Source organism: Gracilinanus agilis, chromosome 1 (assembly GCF_016433145.1).
Source record: "Gracilinanus agilis isolate LMUSP501 chromosome 1, AgileGrace, whole genome shotgun sequence".
NCBI classification, from domain to species: Eukaryota; Metazoa; Chordata; class Mammalia; order Didelphimorphia; family Didelphidae; genus Gracilinanus; species Gracilinanus agilis.
The window spans coordinates 314,046,595-314,060,877 of record NC_058130.1 but is presented as its reverse complement, the minus strand read 5'-3'; the positions used below and the strand labels follow the sequence as shown (position 1 = coordinate 314,060,877).

Sequence of the window (14,283 nt, the reverse complement as noted above, 5' to 3'; positions counted from 1 at the left end):
CTTGGAGGACCATGATCCCTTTAAGAATATCATTCTGTTTTAGTAATGGTCCACATATATCAAACAATCCAGCGGGATGTGTTCCAAGAACCTGGCCTATTATCACAAATGCTTTGAGAATACAAAGAGAAAAAATAAAGGAATTGAAAGAAAAGGCAAGGGTAACAGCCACCATATCACAGAAGAAGACAAGTTTAAAAAGCTAATTTTAAACTATAATTTAAAAAATAAAAATATATAACACCACCATGTTCCTTATGCTTTAATAACTACTCATTTTCAGTACAGGGCTTACTTAAGCATGGTTTCATGCTTCACAGCACATCTGAGGTGTATTCTGATTCTAAGATGAAACACGCTCCATGGCATGCTATGACTTCCTAAAATATAACAGTAGCCTTTTTATTTTTTTTCTTCAGATTTACTGTTCCTCTGGGTTATCTGAGGCAGAAGAGCTCTGGATCAAACATATTGTTTTCAAGTATTCCAGCATCACTTTTTCTTCCTCTTCTAGTGTTTCATCTACCCTCATCTCCCACCTGAAAGAAAAGACATAGTTTAGTATTCCATTTTAAGCTATAGTTGACTTTCTGTCATTCAGAATCTGTTGTTCCAAGTTTATGATTTATTTCAGACTTTATTTCTTTTCCATATATATCCTTCTATTATTAGCCTTTTGGACACCCGAAGTCATTGGCACCTCCTCCTGAAAAGTAGACAACAAGAACAGGAGAAGAAATCCTAAGAGATTAACTATATCCTCTTGTTTGTAATTCTAGCAAAAGGTTTAGAGGGTATAAGGAAATTTAAAAAAATTAAGTACGAAATTTTGTTGTTTTATGCTAACCACTACAATACAGAATCTAGGAGTGGCCAAAATCCATTAACACATGTTTGCATTGATAAGCTTTGTTTTTATATCATTTTTATTTACACCATTCCTTGTCTTTAAACAAAAATTGTTTTTATAGAGAAAGCAATTCAGCAAAATCAAACAAAATATTAGTCAATTTTGATAAGCATATATGATATTCCATACCTCTAGGCCTCTACCTCCATAGCAAAGGGGTTGTGTTACTACATTAAAATTTATTTTCATTTTTATCTGTTGTTTTTATAGGATATTCATGTTTAACTTTCTATCCATCTCTTTCTCTCTCTATCTCTCTGTCTCTGTGGGCCCCCTCCCCCCACTCCCTCCCCTAATCTAGTCAACAATCTCTTATGACAGTCTCCTTGGCCATCTTCTTGCCATTTGTCTGGCCTGTTGCTGCACCCCTCAGACTTTCCCACTGCTATTTCTACCAGGGTGACCCAATCAGGTTGGGAAGGTCCATCAATGCCAAAGATAGTTTATATTTGATCTTAAAGGTCACAGGGAACAGAAGGAATTGATCAAGGAAGTGACATGGTCAGACCTGTCCTTTGGGAAAATCACTGGCAAATGTATGATGAATTAGAGCAGAGGGAGTCTTGAGGGAGGAGATAAATTAGGAAACCATTGCACCATCCTCTCTAGGAGAGAGGTAATGATGGTCTAAACTAGAGTGGCAGTTATGTGATTGGGAAGAAGGGGATGGATACGGGACATGCTCAATAAGCCAATCAGCATTTATCAGGCACCTTCTATGTGCCAGGCATTGTCCTAGGTACTGTTTGTTCACCTTACTCTCTGAAGACTAGAGGTCAGACCAACCAGCCTCTTCGTAGTTGCTGTTGACCAGTCAGCAACAACAAACTTTACAAAGAAGTGTTGCCTTTTTTTTTTTTTTTTACAGTAGAGGAATTCTTTAGGTCTCACACGATTTGTGAACCAAAGGTTCTGCAGAAGGAACACTCACTTCAATAGGGACTGCATTTCAGCTAGAGAAACGGGGGTTTTGTTGTCTATGAAACTTAATACTTGAAGAAAACTCAATTCATGATACTATTTTTAATTCTTTTGAAAATTCTTATGCTATTCGTTAGAAGGTGGCCATCCATATTTTAAAAATGGTGAAGCTAACAAGAGTGGTTTAATGACTTGTCAAGGTAAACCTGAATTGAAGTCAAGATTAGAATATATACTGTTTCAGAAGGGCCCTGGGCAAGGTCTTATTGCTTTTCTGTCATATATAATGTTGTGATAACACCTTCTTAACATATGATTTGTCATATATGATTTTCTAATATATAAGGAAAGCCTATCAAACTATAGGTAGGCAGAACTGAAGGGGGAAATAACTTCTTTTTAAGGTTTTACACTAGTGATTAGTGAAAAGAAAATGTAGGGAATTATCATTCTGGGTGAAGCTCTCTAGTAATGAGCTATTTTCTAGTTAGGTCCCTTAGCAAGGATATTGGGTTTAGGATGCCCTGATCAGTTCAAGGAACCTGGTACAGAAAAGAGGAAACAATAGGAATAAGGAAACCGTGGTAGAAGAGGGAAGTGAACTGATCAAGACAAACAAGGTGATTAAACCTGTTAAGAGTCACAGGTCCTCCTTTCCTACTAGTAGCAATGTAATAATCCAGAATTTAATGAGTAGAAATGCAAAAAAAACCCCACATAACTTATCCCTTATCACTTGTTTATATGGATATATGCTTTGGGGTCTAGGCTTTTTAAAAAAAAATCCCTTTAATGAGGGTATGATTTGGGTTTTGGTGTTAAAAGTTCACTCCATTGCAAATATGAATAACATGTGAAAATTCCCCTTTGCTGCAACCTGTTTCTTCTTTCCAAAATTCCCTTTCACACATGGAAATAGGTTTTGAACAATGATACATGTATAACTCAGTGGAACTGCTTATCAGCTTCGGGAGAGGGGAGGGAAGAGGAGAGGACAAGATCAAATATTATAAATAAAATAAAATAAAGACAAATAAATAAATAATTGCTCTACAGCAAAAATTAATAATATGGAACTAGGTATCAAGTGATAACATTTGTATAACTCAGTGGAATTGCTTGTTGTCTTGGGAGAGGAGTAGGGAAGAGGGGAGGGGAAGAAAATGAATCATGTAAACATGGAAAAATATTTTTAAAATAAATAAAAATTGTTTTAAAAAAGTCACAGGTCCTCACTTGATGAGGATAACTGTCGCTTCCTACATCTTCTTTTTTTTTCCAGCTTGGTCACAAAGGTCTCTTGTCTCTAAGTTTCAGTTTAAATTCTTTAGTTTCTAAATCTTTAATGTGTAGAAAAAGCACTGAATTTTGAATCAGAAGGACTTAATGTAAGTCCTGGGTCAGTCACTTACCCACTATAGTATGGGCAAATCACTAAACTTCTAGGGGTTTTCCTGTCCTTTTTTACTACCTCACACAAGGTAATTAAAGAAATGATGTTCTATAAATTGTCAGACATGATACAAGTAAATACTATGAATTGAAAGTGACCTTTCACAGTTTTTGTGTGCATAATTAATATATATACATACACATAGTTTGTATGCACTATATATGTAACATATATATGCACATGTAGGAATGCATATGATGAAATTCTTTAGGACAGATCTGGATGATAGCCAAAGCAAGTTTTGTTAACAACTTGCAAATAAGGCCATTCTTAGTTGTCCTAAAAAAACAATGTCAATATTTCTAAAGTCTCATGATGGACAAATGGTATAGGGAGGAATGGGATTTAAACAGTTTTTGGCATTCATACCTGTTGAGCCCACGAGGCTACCTAAAGCTACTGTGGAGATTTGTAAGGCAAAAAAATTCCTCTGCTACTTGTTTCATGAGTAAACAATTTAATCATTAGCATATATGTCAAGCAGGGCCTCCATATGGAAAAACCAAACTGAAGATAATTGTAGTCTTTAACTATTTTACAAGTATCATTTACCATGGTCAGAGCTAGCCTAATAATTTCTACTTTTTCTAAAACTATGGCCTTTCTCCTTTGGGCAGGATTTTAAATAAATTAGGTTGTCCCTTGAGCACTCTCAAAAGAAAACCAAGAATGCAAAATTTGTTTTGCCCTCTTTTGTTGTTGTTAAAGGTGTTAACATTGTGCTGGATAAACAAATCACTTTATGAATGTCAACAGAACAAAATATGCATATCTGCATAAATATTTTAATCACTATCTCCACTTGTAGAAATTGAAAGCACAATCTCTTTGTTTCATTAAAAAATCTGTATAATGAATGTAATCTAAATGAATTGTATACACACTAAATTTCAAGATGAAGATCCTGAAGCTTGGTGACAATCAGCCTCAGCATAATTGTGCTGTTAGTAATTAGTGATATTAGGCGATGTTATTTATCTCTCAGAACATTCTGATATTTACAATGTGCTAGTACAAAGTGAAACAGTACATAACATGATCCAGAAAGATGACAAAAGTAAGAAAAGAGAATGTGCTGGAATTTATTTTTCTCTAAAAATGTCATTCTTGCTGAACTGGGAGGGACTGGGATGGAGAACATGAAGTGCATTTGTCACAAAAACCTTTTAATTTCACATTTACAGGTCATATAGATATTTTATATCTAATTGTATCATACTCATATATAGAGCCAAAATAAGTAGTTCATTCTGTCACTATTGTCAAATAGTCAATTCAGTGGACAAAAAAATCAGTTAATCTATTGCTAGATTTAACTGACTTGAATTCAGTCCAAATAACTTCCACTCTGTCCAATACAAGTGAATGTGGCTGTTGTTCAGTCATTTCTGACTCTTTGTGACCCTGTTTGGGATTTTGTTGGCAAAGAATTTGGAATGGTTTGCCATATCCTTCTCCAGCTCATTTTACAGATTAGGAAACTGAGGCAAACAGGGTTAAGTGACTTGCTCAGGGTCACAGAGCTAGTAAGTGTTTAAGACCAGATATGAACTTAAGTCTAATTATTCCAGGTCCAGGATGCTATCCACTGTGCCATCTAGTTGCCCTGCATATAAGAGAATATTTGTGAATAAATGCTCCTACTAGAAACAAACAACTGATAAGGCAGCCAGAAGCCCTGATTCTTTCCCTAGAATTTCTTGCCTTTTTTCTTGAGGTTCATGCCTGTTCTAATTACTGCCACTACCTTCAAGTCTGAGAATCACTGCAGTCACTGCTGAGGAAATGATTAAGGAGCTGTGTCCATATTTCAGAGACTAGCACCTAGAGCTCCTCTATTGATCTCTGGCTTTAGTAACATGTATTTGGCCTCTGGAATCTAAGTATGAAACTATGACTTGGCATTATATTTACAGGCGCCGCCACCACCACTAATTCCACCAGTCTCATTAATATATTGTATATTTATATTGTTCCCCATATGATGAGTCATGGGACTCATATTTCAAATCATCCCTTGCTTTAATGCTTTAGCAGATGCAAAAAAAAAAAAATAGCAGAAGGGCTGGGAACAAAATGGCATGGGATAGCCAGTGCACAAACTTAGGAGAGGCAAAGGGATTATTATTATTAATTATAATATTTATAAGCATTTATTTATATTTATTTGAATTAAATTAAAATCACATATATAAATTAAATATGTACATTTATTTTATATATTATATATCATATATTATATAATTACAGTAATTATGCTGTGTAGTGATTTCTTCCAGGAGAAGACCATGCTAGTGTGAGACGAACCTCCAGCCAGGAGCAGAATCATGAAACAAGGGATGACAGAAAAGACTGGAAGGATGGAGAGTGGAATAGCTAGCAGTGAGGAGAAGAAGCTAGAGGAGGAATCAGCCCCTGGATTCAGATGGCCAGGCTGGACCCAAAGGCAAGTAGAATTGCCCTTAATTAAGTGGATGTTGACTATAGAATACACTGGGGGAGTGGGGAACATTTGGCCGAAAGACAGACTAAGTCTGTATCTGAACTATATTTAGGAACTGCTGATGTGCCTACAGATTGGTTAAGGAATAACTAGTCTTGGGAGGTATGTAGTCTATGTGGTAGTTGTCTTATACATACCTATATGTATATATTTCCTACTGCTCCTTTTGAGTTTCTGAGTACAAGTCAGGAGAATATGTAATTCAAACAGGCTAGTGTGGTTTTCTCCATTGTATCATGTTCTTGTGATTAGGCTTCATGAAAGCACAACATAAAGAGAAGAGGGTGGGAAATTAAACCAAGAGATTCATTAGATAAATTTAAGACTAACAAGGTCAACACAGCCATTCACAAGAGAGATGGAACTAGAGAAAAGAAGTTTCAGTTCGCAGAGAACTTGGGTAGAGTTTTTGTAGGGTTCCAGGTATCTATGAATCATGAAATTATTAAAGAGATATTCAAAATCTGGCTCTTATGAGCACATTACTCATTAGAACTTATGGATATATTTCTAATATTTCACATGATTGATCTGGATGCTTGAAATGAATTGGAGCTCAAATCTTGTGGTATTCAAACCCCTCCCCACATCTGCAGTCCCGAAGGCAGGCCAGCAATTTCTATGGCTTCTTTGTAATGTCAAAGGTACTCAATTAGCATTTGTATGAGATAGGGCCAGTGTGCAGAAAGTGAAAAGAACTTCTGGCCTGGGTGTTGGCCACTCTACAGTTAGGATTGTTGTAAGCTAATATAAGGTAGGGCTTGTAGATAAGATATAAATATGTAGATAGCCACCTGGCTGGTCAGGCAAGGCTGGAGTGTTCCAATCGTGGAATAGTGAGAAGGAAGGAAGTCTTTCCTGAGAGTGACTCTGGTATGGCTGAGACAGTTAGATGCTGCTTTTAACTGTCTCTAGTGAAGAGCCCAGGAAAGTGGATTTGTGTCTTACAAGAAGTCATCTATCCAGTGAAGAAGTTCAGGTTTGAGCATTGATCTCAGCTCTGAAGGGTGGACCTTCAGACTGGTTCAGCTCCCTGTCTTCATCTATTTGTGGATTAATTTGCTGTGGACTTGTGTTCCTGGAAAACTTTAAATCATCTCTGGAGTTGAGGAGAACCCAGTTGTGAGATATCCATTTCCCCTTCTAGCCAGCCAAGCTGGACCTGACAGCCTGTGTTAGTACAGAGTAGATTTGACCCACCTTTCCAATCCCTGGAGTCTGTCCTTAGATACCTAGTTTTAGTTTGACCTCTCCCTACATCTCTTGCCCTTAAACTAATTATTAAACTGTGTTTTATAACTTCCTTTTGTTCCTTCTCCACAACCCAGAGGGCCCACTATAGCTTATTAGGAATCCCTGGCAGAGTTGGTCTGGATGACAGTTGGTCTCAACTGTCACCACTCATCCCCCAAGTCCTTTGTTTGTGGGGGTGGGAGAGATTTCCCAGTGTTATTGTGGGTCAGGCAGTTAATCCACTTTAACCCTTCATTCCTCCTTCATTCCCTTCTCCCTCTACTAAACCCCTGTGTATTATTTACCTACTACAGGATCCTGCTCTTTTATCTCATCATTGATTATGAATATGATGCTAATTTTTCTGCCATGTCACCTATTTGATTAACCATCCCACATTCCTCACTCCTTGAAACATCAATTAAATCCAGTCTACCTATCTGTCTTTAAGCTCTACCACCATCAGAGCAAGATAGCACAGGCTTGACATAATGCTGAAAAATCGTGTGTCTCTGAATCTCTTTTCTCTCTTTATGTCTTCCCCATCTTAAGCTTTAAACCCTTCTACCCATTTTCCCTCAACCCCCAGCTTCCCTTTCAGGTAGTCAGAAGATTACAGAGGACCCTTTTCTGGCACTGGGTAAAGGACTCGGTTGTACTGCCCATATGTAGTTCCAGTTCTGGGTCACAGTCCCAAGGCTAGGAGGAGGAGTATTAGTACACTAGAGAGAGCAGTCTCAGGGGTACAGGAACCCTGTCTCAGGGCAGAGAATAGTGTTTGTGGTCACACTCAGACCACAGCACAGGCTAGGAGAGCAGTGACTACACCTTAGAATAACTAAAATCTTACAGATCCCCAGAACTAGTATTGAAAACAACTGCATGAAAAACCTAAAGCTTGGGACAGTTCCCCCTCCATCCCAAGAGCAGAACTCAACATTAACATGAAGTTGAATGTCAAGAAATGGGCTAGAAAAATTATCGAACAGCAACAAAAAAGAAAAATAACAATAACAAAAAAATAACCTGACCATAAAAAATTCCCACAGTGACAGGGAAGGTCAAAACATAAGCTAAACAAGAAGACAACAAAGTCAAAACAGATACACCCAATGATTCAAATAAAAATGTGAATTGGTTTCAGGCATAAAAAGAACCCCAAGAATTCAAAAAGGGTTTTAAAAATCAAATAAGAAAGACGGAGGGAAAATTTGGAAAAGAAATGAAAGAAAAATAATGGGAAAAAGGATGAACGGCTTGGTAAATGAGGAAAAATAATATTAGAAAAATAATACTTTAAAAAACATAATAGGCCAAATGGTAAAAGAGGTGCAAAAATCCACACAATTAAAGAATTTCTAAAAAAAAAAAAATAGAATTGGCCAAATGGAAAAGGAGGCACAAAATTTCACTGGAGAAAATAATTTCTCAAAATTAGAACTGGACAAGTGGAAGCTAATGACTTCATAAGACATCAAGAAACAAGAAAACAAAAATCAAAAGAATGAAAAATAGATGAAAATGTCAAATGTCTATTTGGAAAAAACAACTAACCTTGAAAATAAATCGAGGAGAGATAATTTAAGAATAATTGGATTATCTGAAAGTTATGATAAAAAAAGAGGCTTGACATCATATTTCAAGACATTGTCAAGAAAAACTAACCCAATATCCTAGAACCAAAGGGTAAAAATAGAAGTTGAAAGAATACACCAATAATCTTATGAAAGAGATACCAAAATGAAAAATCCCAGGGATATTATAGCCAAATTCCAGAGTTCTCAGGACAAGGAGGAAATATTGCAAGTAGCCAGAAAGAAACAATTCAAATATCATGAAGCATCAATTAGCACAACACAAGATTTAGCAGCTCCTACATTGAAAGACTGGAAGGCTTGGAATATAATACTTCAGAGGGCAAAGGAGCTAGGATTATAACCAAAAATCCTATACCTAGCAAAACTGAATATAATCCTCAGGCAAAAAAAAATAGATATTTCATAAAATAGATAAAATAGAGGGCTTTCAAACATTCCTGATGAAAATACCAGAGCTAAATGGAAAATTAGTCTTTCAAATATAAGATTCAAGAGAAGTATAAAAAGGTAAACAGGAAAGAGAAATCAAAAGACATTTACTAAGGCTAAACTGTTTATATTTCTAGATAGGAAGATGATACTTGCAACTCCTAAGAAATTTGTCATTATTCAGGCAGTTAGAAGGAGAATACATAGACAGAGGGCATGGACATGAGTTATCTAAGATGGAATGATATCTAAAAAGTAAAATCAAGAAGTGAGAAAGAGGGAAACTATGACAGGATGATATCCCAAAAAATAAAATTGAGGGGTAAGAAAGAGGAAGGCATTGGAATTAGGAGGAAAGAAGAGGTAGAAGAAGATAGATTATCTTACATAAAAGAGGTACAAAAGAGCTTTTAGAATAGAGGAGAAAAGGGGAGGAGGTTGAGGACAATGCTTGAACCTTATTCTCATCTGAATTGACTCAAAGAAGGAAAAACATACATACTAAGTTGGGTATAGAAATCTCTTATGCCAAAGGAATGGGATAGGATGAAAGGATAGACAGACAGACAGATAGAAAGACAAAGAGGATAAAGGGGTAAATTGGATGGAGAAAAATGCACAGTAATTAAAATTGTAGAAAAAAATTTATAATAAATTTATCTGTTTAAGGCCTCCTTTCTGAAATAAAGAATTGAATCAAACTTATAAGAATACAAATCTTTCCCTAATTGATAAATGGTCAAAGGATATGAAGGAGAAGCTTTCAGATGAAGAAATCAAAGCTCTCTAGAGTCATATGAAATGCTCTAAATCACTATTGATTAGATAAATGCAAATTAAAACAACTCTGAGGTGCCATCTCATACCTATCAGATTGGCTAATATATTAGAAAGGAAAAATGAGCAATGTTGGAGGGGATGTAAGAAAATAAGGACTATAAGGCATTGTTGGTGGAATTTGTACTGATCTAACCATTCTGTAGAGCAATTTAGAATTATGTCCAAAGGGCTATAAAACCATGCATAATCTCTGAACTAGCAATACCACTATTAGGTCTATATCACAGAAAGATTTAAAAAGAAAAAAAAAGGAAATGAACTTCTTTGTAAAAAAATATTTAGAGCAGCTCTTTTTGTGGTGACAAATAATTGGAGATTGAGGGGATTCCTATTGTTCAGGGAAAGGCTGGCCACATTGCAGCATATTGTTATGATGGCATGCTATTATACTATGAGAAATGATAAGCAGGATGGTTTAAGAAAATATCTGGAGTGATTTATATTCACTGATGCAAAGCAAAGTGAGCAGAACCAGGAGAATAGTGTACATGATAATATCAATATTGCATGATAATCAGCTGTGAAGGATACAATGATTCAAAATAATTCTGAAAGACTTATAAAGAAAAATTCTATCCACCTCCACAGAAAGAACTGCTGGAGTCCAAATACAGATCGAAGTGAACTTTTTTTACTTTATTTTTGTTTTGATCTGTTTTCTTTTACTACATTACTAATACGGAAATATATATTGCATGATTGTACATGCATAACCTATATTAAATTGCTTGCTTCCTCAATGAGGGGTAGAGAACAGAGGCTGGGGAAGAGAATTAGTTTTTTTACAGATAAGTTGGAAAAAATAAAATATAATTAAAAAGGAAAGGAAGTAAAAGGCAAACCAAAGTCTTGTTTCTTAGAAGCTGCTTAGCCAACCATGGATGAAAATGCTCAAACATTATTATAATTTTATCTGTAGGAGTTTCATCAAAAAAGACATCATAAAAAATCTAGGAGCTTAGGGATTTGACTAGTTATTTTATTTTTTTAAAGCAGTAATACTATATCAGGCATTTTCATGGTGAGGAAATTCCCTCTACCAATAGAAAGAGGGATACAAATTGAAATTTTATATCTTTGGGAGTTGAGAAGTTAAGTGACTTATGAACAAGCCAGAACATACCTGAGGCAGGACTTGAGATCTTAGATCTTCCTGATTCTGAGTTAGTTTTGTTATGGCATAATGCAATTTTTTTGGCTTTTAACTTAATTATAGATAATAATCAGGAGTTCTGAGATACTTGTAACAATACATTATAAGAATCTTGCCACACATAAATCAAAATAGTTTCCTTATTTGGGCAAATTCAACTTTATTTTTTATCATAAAATAGATTGAATCTATACTATATTTATTTAATTATTTTCCTTTCTTTGTGATCCCCAAATCATGAGAGAGAAATAGACTTTTTTTCCATTCAGATAATTGTGCCTGGCATTTTGTTTTTCCAAGAGAAAGGCTTAAAGCTAGTAGTTGTAAACTTTGGGTAGGATTTTTTAAAATAACAGTTTTGTATATTATAGAAGTGTTTACTTCATCTTATCAAGGGACACTGTTATTTACTGCATCTGCTTTGTATATGAGAGAATGAGGATAGATTTCTGACTCAGAGGGCTTTTGCAAATATCAGCAATATATCTTTGTGACAGCATAGAAGACCTCTTGATTTCCAGATTTCTGATGCATTTTGAATTTGTAGCATCAGTACATGTGAAGTGGCATTGTGTAATGTGTGTGCATATGCTTCTCTCAATCCTTTTACACAACTTTGTGAAGATGGGAAAGAAAATAAGAAAGGGAAAGAAAGTAGATAAGTTGGTTAATAGTTTTAACAGAATCATTTCTACAATAAAAATGAGGCTAATTTTGGTTTAGTTAAGGAAACCATTTTGATTAATTGAGCTCTAAGGTGCTTAAATTGAGTAAAGGAGGCAGTTTTTTGCTTCTAATCCTGTTATATAAAAGGAATTTCATCTTTGTTTTGCTATAGTAACACAAGTAAAAATCTCACAATTATAATCACCTGAAATAAATCTGGGCTAGTTTTTAGGAGTTTAAATATCCAAAACATCTCAATCAGAACAGATTCAGATGTGATCTATTCACACAATTACTGGTACCATCTTGAAATTCTCATTATCTAATAGACTTCTATTGTCAATAGACACTTGGTCCACCAGAGGTGAAATTAAGTTTCTAGGTATGGTGGCTGCCAAGATTCACAGAATCAGAGTTCAATCCACACATAAATACTCTCTGCCCCACCCCCACTCACCAGTACTCCATCTTTATCATCATTATTTTTTTAAAAAATTTTCCTCAATTACATGTAAAAATAAACCTTAACATTTGTTTAAAATTTTGAGTCTGTCTGTCTTAAGAAAGTAAGCAATTATATATAGGTTATAGATATGCAGTCATGCAAAACATATTTCCATATTAGTCATATTGTGAAAGAAAACACAGTCTAAAAAACTCCCCAAGAAAAATAACATTTTAAGAAGTATGTCTTGATCTGCATTCAGAGTCCATCAGTTCCTTCTTTGGAGGCAAAAAGTTCTTGAATTGGGGCAGCTGGGTAGCTCAGTGGATTGAGAGCCAGGCCTAGAGACAGGAGGTGCTAGGTTCAAATCTGGCCTCAGACACTTCCCAGCTGTGTGACCCTGGGCAAGTCACTTGACCCCCATTGCCTACCCTTACCAATCTTCTACCTATAAGTCAATACCCAGAAGTTAAGGGTTTAAAAAATTTAAAAAAAAAAAAGTTCTTGAATCCTTCAGAATTACCGTGGATCATTGAATTGCATTGCTAAAAATAGCCAAAGAATTTACATTTGACCATCATACAATATTGTTATTGTAGACAATGTTTTCCTGGTTTTGTTCATTTCACTTGCCATCAGGTCATGCAAATCTTTCTAGGTTTTTCTTTTTCTTTTTTTAAACCCTTGTACTTTGGTGTATTGTCTCATAGGTGGAAGATTGGTAAGGGTAGGCAATGGGGGTCAAGTGACTTGCCCAGGGTCACACAGCTGGGAAGTGTCTGAGCTTTGTGACTATGGGCAAGTCACTTAACTCCTGTTGCCTTGCCCTCACCACTGTTCTGCCTTAGAAGTGATACATAGTATTGATTCTAAGACGGAAGGTAAGGGTTGTAAAAATAAATAAACTATCTTTGGAAAAGGGGAGTTATTTAAATAAATGATTATATGGCTCCTCATAGCTTTCTATCTTGAAATCTATGGTCTTATGATTCTATATATTCTATATATTAATCCAAAATTTGTCAGTTCTACCACTTTTTTTTATTACAGAGAGATAACTGGATTTGTAACATTTCAATCATCTCTAGTTTTTTTTTTTAACCTTAGCATCTTTATTATGAAAACCAGAAATCAGCACTCAACCAAAACTTTACCATTTTGATCTCAGAACACAAGAATCATTAGAAATTACATTAACAGTTTATAATGACTTAAGCATCAACATGCAGAGATTCAACTACATATTCTTTTACCTAAAGCTGGGATTAGGGCATGTAGTATACAGGCAGGGCTGATGGTATGGCAGAGGGCAACCCAATTACAAGTGCAGCTGAACTGGGAAAAGATGTGGTCTGTCCCCTGAGTAACTCATCTCTGTCCCTGAAAGGGTTCAGGGTCTGGGAGATGTACCCCTGAGAAAGGAAAAGCAGGGCAAAGGGACCATGGGATTGGAGCTGGGTCAGAGGACCCACTTTCACAGTCTGGCAGGGTCCCTAGGGAAAGCCTGGGTGAAAGAGTAGAGTTACATTGGGTGGCACTCTCAAGCACATATCCTGAATCGATTGGACACTGGAATTGTAGTCTTTGGACTGCCTTAGAAAGGAAATGTTCCCTTTGGGTGTCATCATTCTGTGAGTAAAATACTGGCAGTTCCACCTTAGCTACATTGCCCCAACATACTCTCAGTAGTCACGATGGAAAATCAATATAATGTTATGTTTTAGTGGGATGCAACCTTGGTCACAAATCAACCTTGTAACGTGGAACCAGGGTTCTAGCACCCCCCCCCCCCCATGATTGCCCCAGAGATGTTGGTCTAGAAGATCATAACATTTTAGTCTTTAAATGGAACTGATCATATAGAAAGCCACCAGACAGCTGGGTAGTGGGTGCAGCCCAGGAGTAACCCAGAACTGGTTTAGCCTCTAGGTGTTAGCCTCTAGGTTATGGGGACACAAGAGTCCAACCAATATGACCTAGATTAGTGTTTAGGTCAGATTATACAGCATCCACCATCCTCTAAGAACAAGAGGCCATAAGCAAGGACTCAGTGTCCACACAATATTCCCTTCTGAACTTCCTACATGGCATAGAGGCTGGAATTCTTCTGCCTGGCTCCTTTCTCTTATTCT

General features: G+C 36.1%; 1 protein-coding gene across 2 annotated transcripts in view; it reads right to left on the bottom strand.

Moving 5' to 3' along the window:
- Positions 1–296: 296 nt before the first annotated feature.
- KIAA0825 (KIAA0825 ortholog) overlaps positions 297–14,283 on the bottom strand; it is a 463,565-nt gene continuing 449,578 nt past the window's right edge. For both annotated transcript variants that reach the window (XM_044662785.1, XM_044662793.1), the window contains exon 19: positions 297–539. In XM_044662785.1, the coding sequence (XP_044518720.1) occupies positions 422–539 (118 nt within the window). In that variant the 3' untranslated portion in view covers positions 297–421. The remainder of the gene's footprint in view (positions 540–14,283) is intronic.